General features: G+C 40.5%; 1 protein-coding gene across 4 annotated transcripts in view; it reads right to left on the bottom strand.

Annotated features, from left to right (window-relative positions):
• Positions 1 to 25,731, bottom strand: part of LOC122813981 (CD276 antigen-like) — a 294,557-nt gene that overhangs the window by 172,314 nt on the left and 96,512 nt on the right. For all 4 annotated transcript variants that reach the window (XM_044086547.1, XM_044086545.1, XM_044086548.1 and 1 more), the window contains one exon: positions 4,759 to 5,085. In XM_044086547.1, coding sequence (XP_043942482.1) covers positions 4,759 to 5,085 — 327 coding nt within the window. The remainder of the gene's footprint in view (positions 1 to 4,758; positions 5,086 to 25,731) is intronic.

The raw sequence follows: 25,731 nt of genomic DNA, 5'->3' as shown, positions 1-25,731 counted from the left end.
ATTAGACAGCCATGCCCACAATGCTCAAAGCCTTGAGGGAGATATCTGTATGCATAGTTTGTGCTCAGTATATTATGGATATCACTTACTGTAGTGACTGTATAGTGTCATGAGGTAAGAACATTCAATAGACTGTCGTGTCCAAAGAAGAGCCCATATATGTGTTTGGACTAGAAACTGAGTTTTTGTGGGGATAACTGACACTGCAAGGGAGAACAGTCAGACAAGGAAAAACTGTGCTTCTATGCACTCAGAGATGGGCTGCAACTATTTACATGCATTTACATAATTGAAATTTACAGTGCTTATTTTGGCACAAAAATAAATCTGAGATAGTGCCCTAAAACTTTATGGTCTGGTCAGGCCTTGTGGTTGGCTCTTTTGTCAAAGGGCTTCAGCATCTCCTTCCTTAATCAACAGTTATTGTTGGAAAAAGAAATGAGGCCAAGCCAGCAGTAACTTTGGTAGGAGAGAGAGAGAAAGGTGATACAAGTAGCCTCTGGATATTATGTCTGTTAATTTGACAGAAATAAGAACATAGCCAAGGGAAAAAGATAAATGGGTGCTGGAAGGGCTGACATACACTGAAGCCAGGAGATAGATACTGGATGGGTAATGCCATGCCAGGCAAGAGCTGAAACAAGCAGAAAATGCAACAGTATCAGTGAAGGTACCACTGGTACCAGAAAAACTGGTGCTAGTTAAAAGCTGCACCTGGAGTGAAGGAGGAACTGCATTCCTGGTGTCACATGGGTTGGGGAGTAGAAGATTTTGATTGGCTGGCATCCAAATGACAAAAAGCCTTAGCTGGCTTATTGCAGTCTATAGCTGGCATCATCAGGGATGGCCTCCATGGAAGTCTTGAAGGGAAGTTGTGGATGAAGTAGTCTCCACAACTAGCAAGTAGGAGGAAACATGTGACCTGCATCTTTTATAGTCAACTTGGGACAGACCTGTGCAAGTGAACAGAAAGGATTAGAATCCTGTCTGAAGCTAGGAGCCTTAGTTTCTAACAATACAGTCAAAGAGAGAGAGGACTCTGGTGCTTGGAAAGCAAAGTTTTTTTCTAAGCTCTTGGACTAAAACAAGTTTAGAAGAAAGAAAAGTGAAAGACAGAGGAGCAAAACAAAAGATTTGAACAGAATGACATTCTGAATAAAGGGAAGAAAAGCCTAAGCTAGAACAGCTTTACACACCTTCTTCTTGTAGTATGACAAACACCACAACTTCTGCCCAAATGGTAAAAATGTTTAATATGCCAGTCACCAAGTGGAACAGACCACCTGCAGAAATGTTTTTTGCAACTTTTTGCAGCCCCCCTACTACCTGCCAACCATCAGAACCTCTCTCGGTCAATCGGCCCACTCTTTCCCATCACCAGTCAAGAGCCAGCTGAAAGGGATCATATCCAGACAGCTACCAAGGGTAGTGTGAACATTTTTCATTTTTTCTCCCCCTGTCCTATTTTGCAGAACCTTTTTGAAGGACTCGTGTGAAATGTAGAATGGAATTAATAAGAGGAAAAACATCACATTTACTGCGATGAAAACACTTAGAAAACATCACTACACACTGATGTTATCGAAAAGCTGAGCATGACAATGAAGCTCTGGACAGTGAGAAATGTGTGAAGCATGATGGGAAGGGTGGACTGTGAAGCATGATGGGAAAGGGAAGAGTGTGACTTATGATGGGAAGGAGAACAGTGTCTGTCAGTCTAGGAGAATTTTAATTGCCAAGTAGTTCTACCGCCTGCAGCTGAAGTTGTACAGGTTACTGAAGATGGCCTTCTTCTCATTAGATCTGTAACAATACATGCATTGACTAGCTCTGAATCTAATGACAACAGCACATCATGCCAAAACTTTGAATGTGATAGATCTTTGTCACAGTAAACCAACAGATAATGGTTCAGTAGCAATACGTCTGCATTTCAGATGTCAGGAAGTTAATACTGTATGCAAATACTTTTTCATGATAAAAATCCCCATGGTATCACTCTCTTATTGGTACTATATCATGCATGCCATATAAAATTCACGTTAGATTGTTATTGTGCATTTGTGTCATATATCTGCCATTTGTTGTCTTCATACTTGTGACAGTGATCACATTCCGATGTCTGTTAGTGACATACCTCTCAACCTCTTTGAGCAAGAAATCTGGACAAAGCCATAAATACAAGTGGTGCAAACCCCCCCAAAATAGGGACAATTTTTAAATACTGTTTTATAAGCTTAGAAAGTTTATAGAATAACAGGTTTTGCATTAACATGCATTTTTTGAAGGATAAGATGTCTGAAACTCAAATGTCTGTCATTATTTTCTAACTTCAATCTTCAATGATTTGGTATGTACCTCACAAGACATCTACAACAACTGGAAAGGCCACAGAAATACCTCACAAAGAGGATTACCAGCCTCAAACAGATGCCCTACGCAGACCATCTAAAAAAACTCCAGCTTTACTCTGTCGCATATCGCCTACTCAGAGCCGATTTCTGCCTAACATACAAAGCTATGTCAAACCCAGAGCTGTTGGACATGCTCCACTTAAAGAAATCCCAATCCCTCCGAGCTACACGTTCTATGGACCTCAACCTTGTCACCACAATAAACAAAACATGCTGGAGGGATAGATGCCTGTCCCAGAGACTTCCCATACTCTGGAACAAACTACCTATCTATATCAAACAAAGCTCCTCATTAGCACTCTTCAAGAAAAATCTTGATGATTGGATGGAAGATAGGAAATTCACCCCGGGGATCACTTCTGTGGCTCTGCTTGACAGGGGCACAGGAAAATAATTTTCTTGGGTGGCAAAAGCCAGGGTACCATTTGGCCAGGCTTATATAGGCCCTTGGGCCAATAGCCTAGTACCTACCTATGAACTAATTTGCAAGAAAACCACAATTTTATGAAAAACAGATGAAAAATATGAGGCAAAAATCTGGACATTCTGTGAAAATCTGCACAGTTGAGAGGTATGGTTAGCGATACTGCAATTCCATTATTTGCTGTAGTCTTATACGTGACGACAGTGCTTGTAGTCTGTTACCTGTTTTGTTATAGTATTTCCCAAACTGCCCTGGGCTGGGGCTAAAAAGGGTCATAGGACAAGATCACGTATCTAGTCCACAAAAGAAAATAAATATGCAAACAAATCTTTCTTTAAATTAAGTGACAGTGATGTATATTGATTTATCAAAGTCTTTAAGTGTCTTTGGTAGTGTGATGAAATCTGCAATTCCTAATTCTGAAACAAAAAAATAATGTAGTATATTTTCCACAGGAAAGTAAGACTTAGGATTCTGAGTACGTTTTTGATTTCAAGGTGTTTCTTCAAACCACATTTTAAAGTGAACATGAAATCAGAGTTTCCTGAATTTGGTCACTGTTCATTACAAAACTGAGCAGAACTCACAAACATTCAACAAAATAAAAAGACGAGAAAAATTCTTAAAACTATTTTTTTTCCAAAACAGCTCTCCAAGTACAGCCTAAATATACATTAGTAAAATAACTGAACTTCAGTGATTATGAGACAAATTGGAGATCTGTTGTTTGACTTTGTGTGTGTATGTTGGGGGGGGGGTAGTATTTTTTCTTCTGTTCTTTCTGATTAAGGCAAATTATGATTGAAAGGGATCTACTGAATGTTCTCCTGTTCATCTACACCCCAGCACTGACCCATTCCCTCTCCAATGGGTAAAACAGAGAAATACCAAGGAATGAAACTGTCATATTACAACTCTAGAGTTAGCTTTTTTTTTCTCCTTGGATATATGAAATCTGAACATATCAGGAAAGTGTGCAGCTTTTTCCAGATGATACCTCCCTCGGAGCCTTGTTCAGGCATCCTCTGCCTTCATAACAACTTTGCCTACACGATATAGTGCCTTTGGTTTAAACAAGAAGGCAAGCAAGCAACACAGGAATACTGACCTTCCTACAGATAAAGAGGCAGAGAAGAAACAGGACCTCTAGCCATGGCAAAGGTATAATATAATAGGCATGTATAGTCGCTACACTACTTGGACCATGTCTACGTTCGCTACTTTCTGTTATTCTGTAGAATAAAGGTTAGTGACATTTGAATGTTATGGTGCTGTACAAGGGAGGTGGGGGTGAAGAGGATGCTAGCTCCTTTACAAATCTTAACTGAAAGTAGAGCCACCACCTGCTGATATACTATTGTGAAATGATTGTATCTACTTTGCATTCCTACAAATTTTTTCATAAGTTTGCTACAGTGAGCCTGCTATATTACATCTACTCTAAGCACCCAGTCCTTATGTTCCTGATCATTGGTCTGCCACACGAGTTGCTGTTTGAACAAATGTTGATGGCATCACAGGCACCTTTCCTCTGTATCACCATAAAAGTGCACAAACTCAGTTATTCTCCATGCACAAGTGCTGTCATCTCAGAGTAAAACCGATTTAGCTATAACATGATAATCAGGCACTTACATCTGTGAAGTAGGTTACTTGGAAAGAGACATTTCAGACTGCCCTGCTGGCAGATTACCTCTACTTTAGTTTTACAAAACTTTAGAGTGCTATCCACACATTTATTACAAAAACTACAATAATCTGACAAATTCTAGGTGACCTAGTTCCAGAAAATTGTTCAAAGGCTTGAAAGTCATACTGAGGAATCAGAAATCATGTAGCTGGCAGAAAATTTCAGAAAAAACATTAGCCTTATAGGTTTATGATGATCCAATGTTACTTGACAGTGACCGTCTAACTTACCTTTAAGTGTTAAATTGACTGTCCCTTCTGCTATTTCTGGGGCATGCAGCACTCTGCACGTATAAACCCCTTGGTCAGCATCCTGAACGTTGGATAGATACAATGATACATTTCCTTTAGCCAGCTCATCCATAAAAAGTTTTGCTCCTGTCCTGTTACATGACACGCTATCATCAAATTTTAACACTTCCGTATTTTCAAGATTCCATGCAACTTGCAGGTTGTCTAATTTAATTTCTTTTTCAGTTGTGAAGTTGCAACCAAGGAGAACATTGAAGCCCCGATAAGCAGTAACTGAATTTTCAGTATTCACTGTCAGTGCGGCATCTAAAACAGAAACATAAACAGTAAAATAAGTTCTTCATGGCTAAAGCAATCCAATAAATAAAAATCCTAAATAAAGATAAGGGTAATGTGAGAACTACAAACATTTTATAGAAAATCCACCCATGCTGTCACTCCAGAGGTAAGAAAGCCATTCCCTCTACATATATTCACACAAGCACGAAAACACAAACGCACACAAAAGTGCAGATATGTACGTGCAAACACATATGCGCACACAGGTGCATGCACGTGCCTGCTTGCACTTACAGAGCACTCACATGCACACACACTCTGCTTGTGCAAAAGACTGCATCTCATACACCATCCTACTTAATTTAATCTTCTCCAGGATTACTACATCTGGGAAAAAAGGATAAACTCTTTCCAAGTTTCTGCTTCAATGAGCTAACTCTGACAGAAAGCACCATTTTGGAGTTTGTGTTTTGACCACATAGCTAACTCCCAATGAGGATGATCTGGAGGAGTAGATTCCCCAGAGTTTTGTGCTTGGTCCTCTCCTGGTTGCCCCCTACTTTTCTGAAATAAAAGCCAGTACCAAACGGCTCCGGCTGACTCAGTTCGCAGACGACAACAAGCTAGGAGCAGTCATTGAATCCTCAGATGACTTAGCCAACCTGCAGGAAGGTTTGTCTCAAATAAATAACTGGTACAGAAATTATGGACTGAAACTAAATCCAAAAAAGCATTATTGTATCCTTTGGGAAGTTATCTACCGCAGGGAACTAATGCATTGACAATACACCTCTAAGAGCTGACACAGTTGTTTGAGATTTGGAAACTTATGTGGACAGTGACCTAACATTTGACAAACGTGTCCATTGCTGCAAGGAAATCCATCTATATTGCACAGCTTACAAACAAAGGGATTGTGTTTCGATCTAGAAATGTCACTTTCCCCATTAACTCAGTCCCCATTAGGCCAATAATTGAATATACTTCCCCTTTTGGCATGAATCTATCCAGACACATACAACAACTAGAGCACCCACAGAGATACTTTATTAAAAGGATAAAAGGCCTAAGCAAAATGTCCTACATGGACCAACTCAAAGCCCTCTCACTTTACTCTCCATCCTACATACTGCTAAGAGGTGCCATGTGTCTACTCTGACCCAATACTGATGGATTTTACTGCACATCGGCAAGTCAAATTGCATAAAAAATATGCGGTTTACAGATCTAAACCTCTTCTGCAACATCAACAGTATGACTTGGAAGGGCAGGTATATCTTGCAGAGAATACTGCTGCTCTGGAAAATACCTACCGCACACACTAAACAAAGTTCATCCCTCTCCATAGTCACGTACAACTTGGGTCAATGGATGGGAAACAAAAAATGTATCCTAGGACTGCCCCCTATAGTACTAATGGACAGAGACAGCTCCTAAATAACTTAGCCCATGCATGGGTCCCCTCAAATTATCTGTGGTATGATCCCATCTATTCTCATTGGGGTTATATATAATTATCAACCATGAGATGTGTAAGGCTAATCTCTGACCAAATAGGAGAGGTTAATTCCAAGACAAACAGAGAAATTGGCTAGGTTTAAAATGGCCTGCAAGGGCAGCTAGCCTAGCATTTACCTATGAATTATGAACCTATGAGGGTTGTTGACAGTGACTTTTAAAAACATGATGAAACTATGAGAAGGCAGGAACTGCACAGGATAGGCAGGATGAAGAGGTTCAGCAACCAAGACTTCTGCTGATTACAGTCCATGGGTAACAAAAAAGGAATGGGTTTTACTGTGGATAAAGGAGAAGTATTTTATTTATCTGGCTGGCTGCTACGTTAACTCTTCTCTAAGAGTGTTCACAAACCTTGCTTGACAAGGCAAAAGTACAATGACATAATAGCTGAGTGCTTGAAGGCCAATGTTGCACAAATGTGGAAGATGTATAAAAATATTCTTGTCCACTTTGGAAATACTAATGTCTTACTTTTAGTATGTTCACTGAAGCAGCTTTGTCTGTCTATAAAGAGGAAGGGCTTGCTTGGTTTAAGCCCTAGGAATGCACCAGTGCCAAAGCAAACAGCAGAAAACATGGACCAAGGACATAATAAGAGCAGAACCAGAGAACTGGTGTTTTGCAGACATATGATGTTTAGCAAGAAAGGCAAAGCAATCATTGGTGGAGTTCAGACAAGGTTGGTAGATCAGGAGTAAGGGGTTTCAGCAGCTCCACTGAAGGCAGTTGAAGGTGGTCACCTGCAAATTGTAATTTACAAGGAAGTCATGTGACCTTTATGCAGAAAAAGAATAGGCCGAGAAAATCACCTGATTGTGGGGATGATAATAAGACACATTGGGAATCATGAGTGGAGGGTGCATGACAGCTGGGAATCATGAGTGGAGGGTGCATGGCAGCTGGGAATCATGAGTGGTGGGGGCATGTCCACTGGGAATCATGAGTGGTGGGGGCATGTCCGCTGGGAATCATGAGTGGTGGGGCATGTCCGCTGGGAATCATGAGTGGTGGGGGCATAACAGCTGGGAATCATGAGTGGTGGATGCATGTCCGCTGGGAATCATGAGTGGTGGGGGCATGTCTGCTGGAAATCATGAGTGGTGGGTACATCATGAGTGGTGGGGGGCATAACAGCTGGGAATCATGAGTGGTGGGTGTATGTCCACTGGAAATCATGAGTGGTGGGTACGTGAGAGCTGGGAATCATGAGTGGTGGGGGCATAACAGCTGGGAATCATAAGTGGTGGGGGCATAACAGCTGGGAATCATGAGTGGTGGGGGCATGTCCACTGGGAATCATGAGTGGAGGGGGCATGACAGTTGGGAATCATGAGTGGTGGGGGCATGACAGCTGGGAATCATGAGTGGTGGGGGCATGTCCCTGGGAACCATGAGGGGTGGGTAAATGACAGCTGGGAATCATGAGTGGTGGGGGCATGTCTGCTGGGAATCATGAGTGGTGGGGGCATGTCCACTGGGAATCATGAGTGTTGGGGGCATGTCCACTGGGAATCATGAGTGGTGGGGGCATGTCCACTGGGAATCATGAGTGGTGGGGGCATGTCCACTGGGAATCATGAGTGGCAGGGGCATAACAGCTGGGTATCATGAGTGGTGGACGCATGTCTGCTGGGAATCATGAGTGGTGGGGGCATATCCGCTGGAAATCATGAGTGGTGGGTACATCATGAGTGGTGGGGGCATAACAGCTGGGAATCATGAGTGGTGGATGTATGTCTGCTGGAAATCATGAGTGGTGGGTACATGAGAGCTGGGAATCATGAGTGGTGGGGGGCATAACAGCTGGGAATCATGAGTGGTGGGGGCATAACAGCTGGGAATCATGAGTGGAGGGGGCATGACAGTTGGGAATCATGAGTGGTGGGGGCATGACAGCTGGGAATCATGAGTGGTGGGGGCATGTCCCTGGGAACCATGAGGGGTGGGTAAATGACAGCTGGGAATCATGAGTGGTTGGGGCATGTCTGCTGGGAATCGTGAGTGGTGGGGGCATGACAGCTGGGAATCATGAGTGGTGGGGGCATGTCCCTGGGAACCATGAGGGGTGGGTACATGATAGTTGGGAATCATAAGTGGTAGGTGCATGTCCACTGGGAATCATGAGTAGAGGGTACATGACAGCTGGGAATCATGAGTGGTGGGTGCATGTCCACTGGGAATCATGAGTGGTGGGTGCATGTCCCCTGGGAATCATGAGTGGTGAGTACCTGACAGCTGGGAATCATGAGTGGTGGGGACATGTCCGCTGGGAATCATGAGTGGTGGGTGCATGATAGCTTGGAATTATGAATGGTGGGTGGATGTCCGCTGTGAATCATGACTGGTGGATACATGACACCTGGGAATCATGTGTGGTGGGTGTATGTCTGCTAGGAATCATAAGTGATGGGGGCATGTCCACTAGAAATCATGAGTGGTGCATACATGACAGCTGGGAATCATGTGTGGTGGGTGCATCACAGCTGGGAATTTTGAGTGGTTGTTACATGACAGCTGGGAATCATAAGTGGTGGGTGCATGTCCGCTGGGAACCAAGAGTGGTGAGTGCATGTTTGCTGGGAATTAAGAGTGGTGGGTACATGTCCACTAGGAATCATGAGTGGTGAGTGCATGTCTGCTGGGAATCATCAGTTGTGGACACATGACAGCTGGGAATCATGAGTGATGGGTATATGTCTGCCGGGAATCATGACTGGTGGTTGCATGTCTGCTGGGAATCATGTGTTGTGCTTACATGAGAGCTGAGAATCATGAGTGGTGGGTGCATATCCACTGGGAATCATGAGTGGTGGGTACATGACAACTCATCCACAAACAAGTCAAAAATGAAATGTAGCCATAATTTAAAATTACTCAGCCATGCACAGACCAATGTCAGCATGGAGGTGTTAACAGCAAAGTACAAACAAGACAGAATATATCAAATATCACCAGCTCCTAGAGGCCGTGCACAAGACAGAGTGACAGACAAGCTGGAGTCATTGCACCACAACAGATTAATGTAGGAGTAAAGACATAAGGGCAGGGAGTGATAGTATATGCATGTCAAAATTATCATCAGCGTCTGGTAATTACACACAGCTTGGCAGATAATACACATACATATTCACAGGTGTGGGCACATGCACTGTACACACCTCCACTCCATGGTGCTGATCAAAATGTCAGACCCTGAAAGGGGTATCTCCCCATCCCTATATATTTCACAGTCTCAAAATCCTAACATCATCCTGTACATGGCTCAGGGACTTTAATTTATTATTACAAATCTTCTATAACCCATCTGTTGAGGAGTTGAAATGTATCCAACCAACAAGGTGATATGAATGCACAGGGGTAGTTGTAGCAGCTTGAAAATCCTTGAAAAAGAGAAAGAACCATGATACAGGAAACAGAAGATTTAGCCTTGATGACTGGCTTAGAATGCAAGCAGCGTTATAAGAAAATGTGTCATATGGTGAACTTACATGAAAGTATGCAGCTGACAAATGTATGAAGGACAAATGCACCCGTGCAGTTGTTCACATGGATATTTTGGCTAAAGGTACAAACTGAATCACTGTTGGGAGGACCTGAAGTGGGAGCTGAATGAGGGAGTTCTGCAAAAGCAAACTTCCTGTATTTCTATGACAGAATCGAACCAAACTACTTGGGGAAAACAACTGGTCATCCATTTTGTGTGAATCTATAAAGCTTTTAAGAATTATTAATTCCCTCAGCTATTATAGTATTGCAAAAGAACCAAATCCAAAAGTTGTTCTGAGATTCTTTGAGTGGTGGGTGCATGACAGCTGGGAATCAGCTAAGTAAGTAATTTACTGTGCAATATTTCATTTCAGCGAAGTATAGCAGACTTGAAATAGCAAACTAAAAGGTACTGAGGTGAAGCATTTCTACTAATACTAATGCAAAATATAGTGGGATGTTTGCAGATAAATGTGCAATATCATCCATTGGGAGGGAGGAAGAACCAGACTATTTGGGGAAAACAGCCAGTTATCCATTTTGTGAGAATCTGCATATGGCAGATGATTGACCCAGAAAGAGTTTTAAATCTAAACCAGGGTCTACACGATGTTCCTTTTAGGAGGAAGTGGTGATACTGAATGTAACATGGGCACTTGGTCTGATTAAGCAAGCTGTGCTAATGAGCCATTGACTCTGTTGCAATATGGAGATGAGTGCAAACAGACATTTTGGAGAGATTTCCTCCACATTAAAGGTAAGACTATGCAAGCAGCCAAGTATACATAACTACATTGTCATTACATGAAGATGAATGTTACAGCCATGTTATCAGACATGCAGTTTCCTGATGGAAGTACATATCACTGCAGTTAAAGATCTAAATATTGTAAAATTTGTAAAAAAAATATTTAAGTCCGTTAATACATATTGTGAAGATTCCCATGTGTGCCATTAGATATTGTGAGGGAAGGGGGTTGAACCACTAGATATTGTGGGGAGGTTGCATGACTTGATAGTGTGAGGGAGGGGAGTTTGAAGTCCATCCGGAGTAAGGGAAATACAGAGATAGCACATAAGGTACTCGTAAGTGTAGAAACCATTTAGTACGCTTATCACTCCCATAGAATCTTCTGCATAGGTTGTCTGATGATTCTCTATTACTTTTTGAAAACCCCAAATGTTCCCAGAGATAGTTGTCTCTAAAAGCTCTATATACCTGAATCTCCTCCTAAATATCTACAAAAGATACTGTACAAGTTCAGATATTTTAGTCTTTCATAATAACTCAAATTCACATCCATGGATGCCCTTGGTATATTTCTACTGTACTCTTTCCAGTTTATTCATGCTTGTTTTCTTAGAAGGTTTCCATATTGTTATTCTATGCTCAAGTTTGGGTCTAATGTAATTAACAATAACTTAATAATTTCTGATTTCCTAGACTTTATAAATCTTTTTATATAACCTGCAGATCTATAACTATTATTAACTAATTGGTTGATATAAGAGAAACTTAAAGCTGGATCTACCCATATACCCAGGTCATTAAATGAATCCAGTTTCAATGACTGTGTGCTGTATTAAATATTCACTTTTCAGTTTATGTCTCCCAAATCTCACATGCTTAGTTTTTGATGTATTTATCAGCATATTATTCTCCTGTGTCCAAATGGTCAATTTAGTCAAGTTATTTTGCAGATATGCCCCATCTGTAACACATGTAATCAGTTTACCCAATTTCAGGTCATCTGCATACAGACTGTAGAACACCTCAGATGAAAAAGATAGGTCTGAAGGATACAATCTAAACAAGTAAGACATAGCACAGAGCCCTGTGGGACACCCTGACTGTAGCCGAGAATTTCACCTGTCCAGTTGCTGTATGACACTTGCCATGTCCTATTTGTAAGCCATGCAGCTATCCATCTTATCAATACATTGATACCCAGTTGTGCTAATTTATTGCTCAGTGTTTTGTGTATGACCCCCATCAAATGCTGAAGTTAAATCTGTATAAATTATATCACAACACATTTTCATCCATAGCTATTATATTGTTATAGAACATCATGTTATAGGTGGTAATAGATCTAATTTCAACATATGCATGCTGATTTACGGTTTCAAGTCCCAACCTTTCCAGTTGTGACAATAACTTATTCAATTCTACCTTCTCCATTATTTTTCCACAAAGGAAAATAGACTTAAGGGTCTGTATGATTCAGGGTTTGTCCTATTCCCCTTTCCCTTAAAGATACGTTTAATAAGCGTATGTCTCTAGTCTTGAGGAATCTCCCCATATTTATATGACCTAGTAAATAATAGATATAATGGTACTATAAGTTCTTTCTGGAGTGTTCTCAGGTCATTATTACTAATTCCACTCCCTCCCTGTGCTTTGCTTGCATCCCGTTCTCGCAGCTGTTATTCTATATAATCTCTTTTGATTCCAGTGTCTTAGGTTACCTGGATATCACTAGAACAACTTAGCATCCCCTTTGTGAACCCAAACTGTTTTACGTAAGATTTTTATCTACAATGTTATGTTCTGAGAAAAAAATTTAGAATCTACACAGTTTATCAATGTTCATGTCTTTACTCCTATATCTTATGTATCAATAAAATGGTTTCCTGCTATGCTCAATATCTTTATATAACTTTTCTTCAAACTTTCTTGATCTTGTCTCACATTATGCTTAATTTGTTTATCCAGTTTGTTAATTTCAGTTTTCAAAGAAGTTGTAGTTCGACCTCTTTTCCATTTCTAATATTTTTTTTCTCTGACCTTAACCAGGAATCTTGTTCTTATGGAAATATATCCCCACAACTTTGTATCCTAGACCCTGATGATAAATATTTGCTTTCATTTTGCATACTCAGTCTTTCTTTCAAAACTTCCTACATTCCTCATGCAGTTTTTCCACTGAACACACATTACTCCAATTAGTTTTACATAATGACTGTCTTCCATATAATCTGCTATTAATCTTCTGTGCATTGGTTTAGATTTCAGTTTGGCAAAACTAAATTAACCTTTATAATCCCATGATTGCTGGACATCAATGGTGGTAAAACTTGACAAGAAGTAACACTAATTTCTTTAAGAACACAAACAATATCTAGTATGTTCCTTTCCCAGGTGGTGTTTTTTTACAATCTGAAGCAATTGCTGTTCATGAACATACTTTGTAAATAATTGCCTTACTAATATTGTTGAATCAATATTATTCCAGTTGGTTTCTGGTACATTTACGTCCCCGGCCACTACTACTCTTCCCTCCTGTGTTTCATGCAAGAAATGTGTGGATTCCTCTAGGTCATCAGCACTTGACTTTGGTGGTCTATACACTCCGACAATTGTTATATGTTCCAGGGTTGTCTTTATTGTCACAGTTACACAGTCTATAGTATTGGTATTATCATTGAACATGTAATAATCACAGGTCTCAAATATCTTTAATCCATATCATAACACCTCCATCTGATTTTTTGTTAGAATGTCTGTTACAGTAAAAACATTTATACCCTGGTAGAAATGATTTATACCCTGACAGAAATGGTTTCCAGTCATTGTTCTTTAACCATTTTTCACAAACAATAACAATATCAATCTTGTGAGAATGCAGCAAATTTTCCAAAAATAAAAATTTGTTATTAATGCTCTTGGCATTAACAACCATATCAGAGATGCATCGAATGTTCCTGTCTGTGAATTGTAAAATTTTCATCCTGGCAAAAATCATGCTTTGCATCTGTCAAATAATGCAAACTATCTGCTGCAAAAATTCTCTTACCCGATCTTGACAAATGCACATTATCCAGTTTGAACACATGCATGCCCAAAATTAGGCTTGGATGCTCTACACATTTCCACTCTTTAGAACAGGACATTTTTTTCATGTAGGTATTTACCCAGAAATCTTTACATTCACAGTGACCTGATTCTCATTTCTATATGCGATTTGTGAAAAATACATCCTAACACCAGAACAGGCTATCCTATACAAGAGGGCTGTAAGTTCCCTACTAACACTCAGAGAGTCCTCCAGGATGAGATCAACTGTGCCAACATGAATAAAAACAGATCCATACTTCCATACATTAAAGCATTCCAAGGCTTGTCGCGCATCCTCTGTTTTTGCTCCTGGCAAGCATAACATGATTAAATGTTCATTTTCTTCTCTACAAGTATCATTTCCTCTAATAATTCAATCTCCAATTACAAGAATATCTTTTCTGACCAGATCTGAAAAATCTTCAACTTCTAATTCAGAAATATCTGCTCTATCAATTGTTAGGGAGGAATGATCTTCATCACCATTAGTCATATTAATCCCAGTGTTTTCACTGTGCATTACTCTTGCATTCATTGTACAGCCACAGCTTGAGCCATGTTGTCAACATCTATAGTTCTCCTCTTTTTTCTTACAGTAATGATCTTCAGTCCTTCCATGTTCAGTTTTGATTTCTTCCATTTCACCTGCCACTTGCCTCTTTTTTCTACCTTCTCTTTTGGAAACCTGCTGCCTTTTTCTGTAGACTGAAGGTTTTCTGACTGAAAAATGTTATCATTCCCTTTTACCTGTGTGTTATATAACAAAGCAGTGTCCTTTTTAGTAAATATTCGCTTTACTTTACAGACATTAATCAGGTTCTTTTCCTTCCTTGCTGTTTGTTGTAAGCTTCCTCCTTTCTTTTTTTTTTTTTATTTCTTTCTAAATACTCTGAATCCTCAGATTGCTGATTACTTGTACACTCAATTCCAAAGTTGTTAGGAGCATTATTTTTGTTGAAGACATTACAATGCATAAAATATAAGAAAGGCTGAGCAAAAGCATGTTCACAAGTTAATATGCTGGAATCTTGGGTTACTGAGGTGGAGGGTGGAGTGTAAAAGTGTGCAGGTTATAGTATATGTTGAGTTTATATAATTTCTCTTACCTTTGAGATCCTTAGTTTAATCTAATAAGTTTTTTGTGTAAGCAAGTAAATAAAAGAACACTGAATGTAATCAAAAGTTTCCATTTAGTAAATAAATGCTCAATGTGTATTGAGAAGTCTGCAGCTGAGGGCAGCTGCACATTTTGCACTTATGTTTCCATGGAGACAAGCTGACTATAGGGGCAAGCAATAGCCAGAACACTTTTTATTGTCAAAAGTTAAAGTTTTCTGAAAGAATAGAAGCAGCTTTTCAAATCTGGGAGGGAAATAACACTAAGACGAGCAAACAGCAACTAGTGTACATAGGAACATAGACTGTAATGTGTGTCTTAGCATGGATAACCTTAATCATAGGTTAGGTAATGCCTATGTGAGCAGCTGTTGATTTTCTTCAATTATTCCTATCAAGAGGTTAACTTTCATTATTTGAAGATGTACATAGTGTTATGAGTTTGGTTTAAATTAATAGGTTATAGGGTGTTCTGTGGATGTGTTTATTTTTTGTTTAAGGGTTTTCTTTAAAGCAAAACGTTCTGTAAAATGTGACAGGTTCAAAGGAGATGACAAGAAACAACTGTATGAAAGTTCAACCTTACAAAAACTAGTGGGTGTATGTATCATAAAAGCTGGAAATAGGCATTTAAAAAAGCTGTCATACATAATAGTTTGGAAGAATAACATCATAATGACTAGACTATCTGTATTATTTTGGAATATGATTGACCTCACAAGTATATAAAAAAGGAAAGAGTATTGATTATATTAAGGCATGCAGACTGCAAATAGCAATGTTACAGCAGACTCATTTGGAATGAAGTGAGCATGTGAATTTGACAAAGAAAGGATTTCAGGATGGATATTCAGCAGAGTATCAGGGACAAAGGAAACATGGGCGGCCACGGTGGTGCAGTGGTTAGCATTGCCGCCTCACAGCAAGAGGTTCTCCGGTTTGATCCTCAGCTGGGGTGCCTTCTATGCGGAGTCTGCATGTCCTCCCTGTGGTCACGTGGGTTTCCTCCGGGTGCTCCAGTTTCCTCCCACATCCCAAAGACATGCTGCAGGTGGATTGGACACTCTAAATTGGCCCTAGGTGTGCATGTGAGTGTGCCTTCTGTGGAAGGTTGGGCGCCGGGCTGGCAACTTGACACTGTAAAACTCCACTGCCAATCACTGTGCAGACAAGGTGATCCGCTGTGGCAACCCCTAACCGGGAAAAAGCCGAAAGAAGAAGAAGAAGGAGAAGATCAGGGACAAAGGAAATGGGGAGGAATTATAGTAATTGTTAAAGGAGCTCTGACAGTGATACAAGAGGAAAGAAAATATAATAATGGCAGATACCTGTTAGTAATGTGCTACTGGCAAAAAAAGAGGACTATACTGGCATGTATTTATATTCCACCCAAAACTGCTGTTATACAGCTTAAGAACATTTTTGGGTTAATCAGCTTTCAGAAGGGAATATTACTTATAGATGGGGACTAGAATTTGATTTCAAACAGTGAGGCTGTATCTAGGGGCCTAGAAGGGAATATATAACAAAAGAGGGTAGATTTCTGAAGATATCTATGAAAATATTTGGTATGGAGGATGTGAGTTCAGTAGTAGGAACTCAGAGAACTGCTGAAACATTACATGGTAGATTAAGAGCGACAAATATGAGTGAGTTAAACCCAAGGTCCATGGTATCAAAGACATTGTATAAATCAATGAACAGTGTACCAATAACATTTCCATAATTGCCCTCAATGCACATACCCTTGGATTCTGCCAGTCATGAGATATTTGTGCCAATGCCAGAAAGGAAGCAATGCTGTGAGTCAGGGAAGATGTTACTGTCACTGATCTGTTGAAAGAGCTCACTGTAGGTGCAATTCAACAGAACTCAGAGAGGGGACATAGTCAATGACAATAGAAGAGACCCCAGTATGAACAGGTATGATGGCTTATTTTCCTAAAGACTTGGCACTTTTTCCCATGATTCAGTGATTAATCGGGGGGTAACAAGATATTTTATGTATGACATAGATGTTTTAGGAATTCATGGGGCAGCTGTTCTGGAATTGGAGGACAAAGTTTGAACCATAGTGGGAGTTATCATCTGAAGCCAGTACTGCATGGTGTGAGTTCAGGCAGGAAGGATTAAGTGTAATAACTATAGGTAGGTAGTTTATTATCTGCAGTGGTAGTGATAGTTGTTGACACAGTGCTATCACTTATTAAATTATATAGGTTTGTTATCTGAGGTAAGTCTGGAAATAGTTTGGACATAGCAGATTTGCCAGGCACTGACATACAACCAGAACTGTTGTTGATGTAACATGTAGTAATTTCATCTAGTGAGCAGGTGTTTGTCCTACTTCTTGATTTTTTGATGAGATTAAGAGCCGCATTTGCTCTGGTCTTATAATATTCTTTCCACAGTTTGTCCCTGTTGGACATCTGGACTAACTTCTGGGGTGATCCAACACAAGAATAAAATTCAGACCTTAATGCCACCTTGCAGAGAGAAGTGCAGTACTGAGGATGGAAAGGAACTTGCCATTGAAGTGTTCATCTGCACTCTCCAGATAGATGTAGTGCAAAGGCAACCAACAATACTGAGCATTACATTAGAGGAGCTGTTGTTATGAATTAAATAACAGAAGAGTGCTTTAGGGATTTTCCATAATATCAGACAACAAATGTAGACAAATATCACTGAAGTCATCAGAAATAATACACGTAGCTACAATAAGGGGCAGACATAAGAATTCACATGGGTATGCTTGGCCCATCAGAGACTCTGTCAGTTCTACTTAGCACAATGACCTGCGTAAATCCATATAAATTAATAGAATTATTAGACTACTGGTCATAAGGCTGTTTTCAGTCTATACAGGGGTCACCTATTATTGCAAGTTCATTCTTTCATTATTGGACAGCTGGTGGACAATTTCAGTTATTTTCTTTTTGGAAGTCTGGCACAATATTGATGTAATTAAGGCTCGTGTTTTTTACCTTGCCGATATGTAACTGGAGGATAACAACATCATAATGAAGTGACTAAGGCTGATAAAAGGGCAGAGAAACACACTGAAGAGAGGCGATTACAGAACAGAATACCCACCTGCATCTTTGTGAGTGTGCCTTTTGATACATGTTGCAACCTTGTTGGAGAACTTCAGTGTTAAATACATTTGGTTACAACTCTACTTTAACAACGATCTCAGGAATACTCAGATAGAAGAAGCTTTTCAGAAAAGACAGCTTGTTTCATATACTTGTGTGCGATCATAATAGAATGTGATTTAATCCAAAAAAGTCAAGAAGGTTAGATAATGTGATAGCAATACATGTAGGACCAGGACTGAGATAAATATTCTTGCAAGTGATTAGTGGTTATGAGGCAGATAAGTAATTGATTATAAATCTTTAGGCAATGAGCAAAAAATAGCAGAGCGTTAAATAATGAAATCACTAAAGGTTTGGTTCTAATAATATGACATGTGGCCAGGAGGTGGCGGAAAGAATGTCTGGCAAGTGGTAGGAAAAGAGAGCTGTGCTTCTGTGAGAGTGACATAAAGGGATGGCTACATGATGAATAATGGAGTCAAAGTACAAAATACAACTAAACAAATAGTTAGCAAGTGAGACAGATGAGTAAACAGGGGTGACAATGTATTATAATATCAGCTACTTTATTCAACAGTGTGAATAAAACAGTCAAACCCACAATAAATCCATTGTATTCCAAAAACACAGGCCATACAATAAAATAAAATTACTGGAACCAAGACCAATTGGGATAATATATGTAACTAATATAAAGCGCAAGTTTAAAAACTTTCACCCAAAGGGCTTCCTCAGGCATATGAAAATCATTTAAAAATTCAGTTTTAAATAAGAAATCCATGACATCAAAAAATATTCAATTTACTAATTTAAATACAATTATGCTTCTCTCTTAAGAGAAGTTTTAAAGTTGTAACACCATTCAACCATAAAATCCAATTATATTCTTCTGTTTCAGTTTTATGTACAGTATGAGTACCTCTTAATGACTCACATATGGTCAGTATCAAAAACTTAAATTCATGATGAGTGCCCTTATCTATTTTATGTTCATAGATTAGTAGTAGGCTAACTGCCCTTGTGGGTCATTTTAAGCCTAGCCAATTACTCCATGTGAGAATCAAACACTGCACCTTGTGGCTGTATGGGAAACACCTTACCCATTATGCCAACAAGTTATGCTTGCACAAAACATTGGTTGTAACAAACTGAAGAGCAAATAAAAGGAGCTAGAATGTCTAAACATACTTAGAAAATATGAATGAACATGAAGCATTAGCTTTAGAACAACTATTTTTGACAATAAACCTAGAGCAACCAAATTATTGGCGCTATGCCTGAGAAAGTAAAAGGTTGAAAGGATGATAACTAAAATCGGGAATTTTGAGAATGGTAGAACAGAAGTAAACCCAGGGAAAATTATGAAGGTAATGGTAAACGGTTACAGGACATGAACACATTCATGGAGTTTTGTCCTTTGGTCTTCGCTGAAAAGGGGCAACTTATATCCAGAAGGAAAACTCTAGTAAACAAATTAGTCAATGTAACAGAAAATAAAGGAAACTGAAATTAAAGAAGCAATGAGAAACCTGAGTAGAGGTAAAACACCTGGAAGTGATGGAGTTCCAGTTTCAGTAGACGCATGGAAAAAGAATGGACAAGTGGTAATAAAAGACTGGTGAGTATTTTTAATGATATTTTGTCTCGGTGGGAATGTGTTGTTGACATGGAAAGAAGCAGTAGGGGAACTTTTACCAAAGGAGCAGAAAAATCTTCTTCATCCAGGACCATGCACAACCATTCTGATTCTAAATATATATGCAAATTTGTATGCTCAGAGATTTCTGAAGTTCAAAATTTCATACTCAATGGGCCAGCTAGTCCATACCCCAATGATAGGTGACAAAATCATGGACATGGTTCTTACCAATCTGGGACAGACCTTTTCCCATCCAGTTGTAACACCATTCCTAGTCAATAAGATCATAAATCAGTCATATTCACCATAAGACTGAAGATAAAGGCATCCTCCAATAAACTTTTTATAGTTTCATAGTTTCATAGTATAGTACTAGGCTATCTGCCCTGGGGCATTTGTAAGCCTAGCCATAGTGATGTGGCTTTTGCCATCCCATGAAATGGTACAAAAAATGTACAGAATAGATTTAGAATACTGTGCCTCTGTCTAGTAGTGACACAATGAAGGTCCCCTTATATAATAGAATTAGTTTACTGTGCCCCTGTCTAGCAGTGACACAGATGTGACCCCTGGGGTAAACGTACGATCTCCCATCCACTCATCAAGATTTCTCTTGAAGAGAGTCAGTGAGGGGCTCTGCCTAATACAAATTGGGATCTTGTTCCAAAGCATGGGAAGTCTCTGGGTTATGAATCTATCCCTCCAGCATGTCCTATTCATACTTGTGCCGTGGTTTAAGTCTTTAACTCTTTTGGTCCTGATGGATTTGGATTTTTTGAGGTGGAGCATGTCCATCAGATCCTGATTGGACATGGCCTTGTATGTCAGGCAGAGATCACCTCTGAGCAGGCGGTATGCTACTGAATAGAGCTGAAGTTTCTTTAGTCTGGCAGAATAAGACATATGTTGGAGACCCTTGATCCTTTTGATGAGGTACTTTTGTGGTCTCTCCAGCTGTTGCAAATGCTGGGTGAGGTACATACTAAATGGGGCATTGTACTCAATCATGGGTCTGATGAGGGAGGAATATAGGGGTACAATGACATCCTTGGATCTGGATGTGAATCCCTTCATGATGAGGTGTGCAAGGTAGAATGTTTTTCTAACCACTTTGGCAACGTGGGTGTCAAATGAGAGGTCACTGTCGACTTGGGTCCCTAGGTCTCTGATTACTTTTTCCATACTCAGTGGGTTGCTGTCTATGTGATAATTTGTGGGTACTTTGTTTTTCCCAAAGGGGATGACTATACATTTTTTGGCATTTAGTTTAAGGCCATGACTCTGGCACAGTTGTCCGTTTTTGTGAGGCCTTTTTGTAGGATGTGTGTTTCTGCTGGTGTATCGACTATGACGCCTAGTTTGCAGTCATCTGTGAACTTTGTCAGCCACAGCCCTCCCATGTTTGCTTTAACATCTGAGAAATAAATGCCAAACAAGAGGGGTCCCAGGACAGATCCCTGTGGGACACCACTTGTGACTGGCTTTGAGTCTGACATTGCTCCAGCGATTTTAACTTTATGGGTTCTGTCCTTTAGCCAGTTTGCAATCCATCTAGTGACATAAGGGTTTACTTTTAAGCTGTTGAGCTTATCTATGATGCCTGAGTGGGGTATTGTGTCGAAGGCCTTAGCCAAGTCCAGGTTTGCTGTATGGACTGCTTTGCCCTCATCAATGGCTCTAGTGACTGTTTTGAAAAGGTCAACCAGGTTTAAAAGGCAGGATCTGCCCTTTACAAAGCCGAACTGGGTGGGGTCAAGTGTCTTAGGTCCCCTATGTCTCTGTTTATGAGTTCCATAATGATTCTTTCCATAGCTTTGCAGACCAGGCTGGTTAAGCTTATGGGGCGGTAGTTTCCAGGGTCTGTAGAGGCATCTCCCTTGTGGAGTGGGACCACTGTTGCTGTAAGCCAGTGTTCAGGTACATATCCCGATGTAAGGCTAAGGTTAAATAGCATTTTTATGTGTGGGTTTAGCTCCTCTTGGAGTTCACGTAACACGCAACCCAGGATACCATCAGGTCCCATTGATGCTGTGTTTTTTGCTTTGTTTAGGGTGGTTCTCACTTGGACATCTGAGATGACAGGGAGATTACATTCAGCTGGGATAAGTATTTCTTCTTTTGGGGGTGAAGGAGGGGAGAAATTTGCACTGAACCTGTCAGCTAGAATGTTGGCAATATCTGTGGGTTTGGTGTATTTTTTGTTGTTTTGAACCATCTCTGAGCATATATGAGGGTTTCTGCCCAGGTTTCTAACATAGCTGAAGAAGGCTTTGTGGTTATCTTTAGTGTCCTTAGCGATTTTTCTCTCAAACTTGGCCTTGGATGTTTTTATGAGAGAACGTAGTTTTCTGCTAATGTTTATCAGAGATGTCTTCCCTTCATGGGATTTTGCTCTGACATGCAGTAGCTTCCTTCTTTTGTTATGCAATTTGTTTATGACTGAGGTCCACTAGACAGGACGCTTACCTTTGGGGGAGAGGGACTTGGATTTGTTTGGGATTGCATGATCCATGCATTCTTCGAGATGTCCATAGAAGGCATTTGTGAAGGATTCGGCATTGTGAGATGTGGTATCCACTGGCACAGTGGGCTTAAAGGATACCATCTCAGTCTTAAGAAGAGTGAAGTCTGCTTTTGAGAAGTTTTTCACTGTGGTCTTTTGTGCTGGGGGTGGAGGTGAGATATGTATATCCAGGGTGATTAGTTTGTGGTCAGATCTCACTAGTGAGGGGTATACTTCCGGTGTGATGATCAGGTCTAGTATAGTATCTCCCCTAGTGGGAGAGGTGACTAGTTGTTCCAGTGCATTTGAATTTATGAATTCCAGGCACCTTTGGGCTAGGGTATTAGGGCTAGAATAATGTACCCAATCTATGTTTGGGTAGTTGAAGTCTCCCAGTATGATGGTATTTTGTGATACATTCATATCCTCCAAAGTCTTCAGGAAGGCTGAGTGGGGTTCTTGAGATTGGGAGGGTGGTCTGTAACATGCTACCAGTTGTATAGCAGTTTTGCCTATGGTTAGTTGCACCTGTATGGTCTCTGATGCTTCATGTGTTGCTACTAACCTGGAGGTGTGGGTGTCCTTGATGAATATGGACACTCCCCCTCCCCTTGTGGTTCGGCCCGGGTTTTGGGGCTGAAAAGCATGATAGGAGGTATAGCCTGGAAGGGCTGGGGTGATCTCAGGAGCCTTGAACCAGGTTTCAGTTACTGCACAGACGTCGATGTTCTCCATGCTGAGGAGTGCATCAAGTGCCTGCATCTTGAGATTTAGACTTCTGGTGTTGAGCAGCATTACCCTTAGTTTTTTTCCATTTTTGTTTTCTAAGGAGGTGGGTTTGTCTTCTGAGCCTTGCCTAAAAAAGGCACTATGGGGTTGGCAAGAGCCTTAGCCAATATCCGGAAGCCCAGTGGTGACAGGTGTAAGCCATCCCTTGTGAAGCAGCGTGGCTTGTCCAACATGTCATCCCAGGCAGACAGACATTGGATCCCCTTAGAATGACACCAGTACTTGAGCCAATTGTTAAAGCTGATCATCTTGTCTTTGTATTGTGGCATCATTCTTGGTGAGGGCAAGATGCTGCTCAGGGTCAGTGTCATACCAGCCTGGGCTACATAATCGGAGAGCTCCTCTATGTCTCTTTTCATGTAGTCCAGGGAGGTACATCTCAGGTCATTCACACCAGCATGGACAAATGACGGAGTCATATTTGCACTTGCTTTGGAGTGACTTGAGTGCGTGTGTTATGTGGCAGATCCTAGCTCCCGATAGTCAGCTCACAGTCACCTTCTCCTTGTTCATCCTGGTCAGTGGGACATCAGTGTGTCTGACTACAGAGTCACCTGTTACTAGTGTATCAAGCAAGATGTTTGGCCTTAAGGGCTGTGATTGGCTGGACACACTGATTTATTGAAGTATGTGTTGCATGTGTTTTGTTTTGAGGTGGTGGATTTTTGGATGTCTGCTTTGGGAGCCTCTGTTGTTTTGGTAAGTTTTTTATTAGAGCCTCCGAGTATGTCTTTGTGTTTTTATGTGTTTGGTTTGCAGTTGTGGTAGGTCTATGTGGGACTGGGATTGTTGTGTGTGTGGTTGCCATCTCCTCCTGTCTGGTCATGCCAGCCCTGAGTTGAGAGAGTTCAGCCTCCAGTTTGGCTATATAGTTGCATCTCTCACATGTATTTGTGTTTGTTGGGAGGAGGAGAGGGTTGTCTGTATACATGAGACAATTGTAGCATTGTCTCAAGATACCCAGATTGACCAGCTGAACTGGAGACGATGCCAGTAATCTACCACTCGACATGCTAGAACAGTATAAGGGAGTGCTGTACCTTTAAAGGAAGTGGATATTCACAGGGGTGGTAAAGGTAAGTAGATGTAGTGCTTTACTTAGTACGAGAGTGCTTACTTAGTAGAGAAGTATTGAGAACAAGTGCTAGGCTTATAATATAGTGAGCAGTCTGGTTATACTAAGAGTAGAGCTTCCTTAAGGGAAAATTTGAAGAGCAGACTTGGCGGAACCAGAAAAAGTTTAACCTTGTTTAACTGGTACTGCACTATGCGCACAACTTCGCAAAGCCATGCAAATGCGGATTTTAAACAGTGAACTACAAAAGAGATAAAAATGGTCCAAAACAACAAATTACTACAGCTTCTTGTGCTGAGGTCACTTCCTACAGGGACAGGTAGGCTGCTCAAGGCTCCCCACTCCCACTGGTGAGCAAAGAAACTTCCTTCTATCCAAGTAAGGTAATGGACAACACAGGAACTACACCACAGCCCAGAATACAGCAATGCCTGTAAACTGGTCTAAACTAGTCGAGGAGAGGCGAGAAAACAAGGATTATTTTTTTGTTTTTTTGGTAGAAACACACAGAAAATGCAGAAACAGTGATAAATTAGTAACACAGGCCAGCACACTTTAGTGGGCAGCCTCCACATTTAAATTAAACAACAAACAAGCAAACTTTTGATCAAATTCGACTAAAATGTAACTTTAAGTGCAGATTTTAAAATAAATGCAGCAAACAGTTAAAAACAGTTCAAGCTAGTTCAGGGTAAGCTACAGAAGCTATTCCAGTGAAAAAAAAGCAAAGATACTTAAATCCAGAAAGTAGTCGCTTTTCTGAGTTCCCTGCTGCTAGGACCACTCTGCAGAACCACGAGGAGCTTGTCTGAGCAGTATAGCCAGAAAAAAACGCCCAGAGGAAGATTTTAAACAGTGAACTACAAAAGAGCTAGAAATGGTCCAAAACAACCAATTACTACACTTTTTGTGCTGAGGTCACTTCCTACAGGGACAGGTAGGCTGCTCAAGGCTCCCCACTCCCACTGGTGAGCAAAGAAACTTCCTTCTATCCAAGTAAGGTAATGGACAACACAGGTACTACACCACAGCTCAGAATACAGCAATGCTTGTAAACTGGTCTAAACTAGTCGAGGAGAGGCAGGAAAACAAGGATTATTTTTTTGTTTTTTTGGTAGAAACACACAGAAAATGCAGAAACAGTGATACATTAGTAACACAGGCTAGCACACTTTGGTGGGCAGCCTCCACAGTTAAATTAAACAACAAACAAGCAAACTGTCGATCAAATTCGACTAAAATGTAACTTTAAGTGCAGATTTTAAAATAAATGCAGCAAACAGTTAAAAAAAAGTTCAAGCTAGTTCAGGGTAAGCTACAGAAGCTATTCCAGTGAAAAAAGCAAAGATACTTAAATCCAGAAAGTAGTCGCTTTTCTGAGTTCCCTGCTGCTAGGACCACTCTGCAGAACCACGAGGAGCTTATCTGAGCAGTATAGCCAGAAAAAAACGCCCAGAGGCGGATTTTAAACAGTGAACTACAAAAGAGCTAGAAATGGTCCAAAACAACCAATTACTACAGCTTCTTGTGCTGAGGTCACTTCCTACAGGGACAGGTAGGCTGCTCAAGGCTCCCCACTCCCACTGGTGAGCAAAGAAACTTCCT

Source organism: Protopterus annectens, chromosome 10.part0 (assembly GCF_019279795.1).
Source record: "Protopterus annectens isolate FY-2018-M chromosome 10.part0, PAN1.0, whole genome shotgun sequence".
NCBI lineage: Eukaryota > Metazoa > Chordata > Ceratodontiformes > Protopteridae > Protopterus > Protopterus annectens.
Note: the sequence above shows the minus strand (reverse complement) of the source record. Positions and strands in the feature narration are given on the sequence as shown.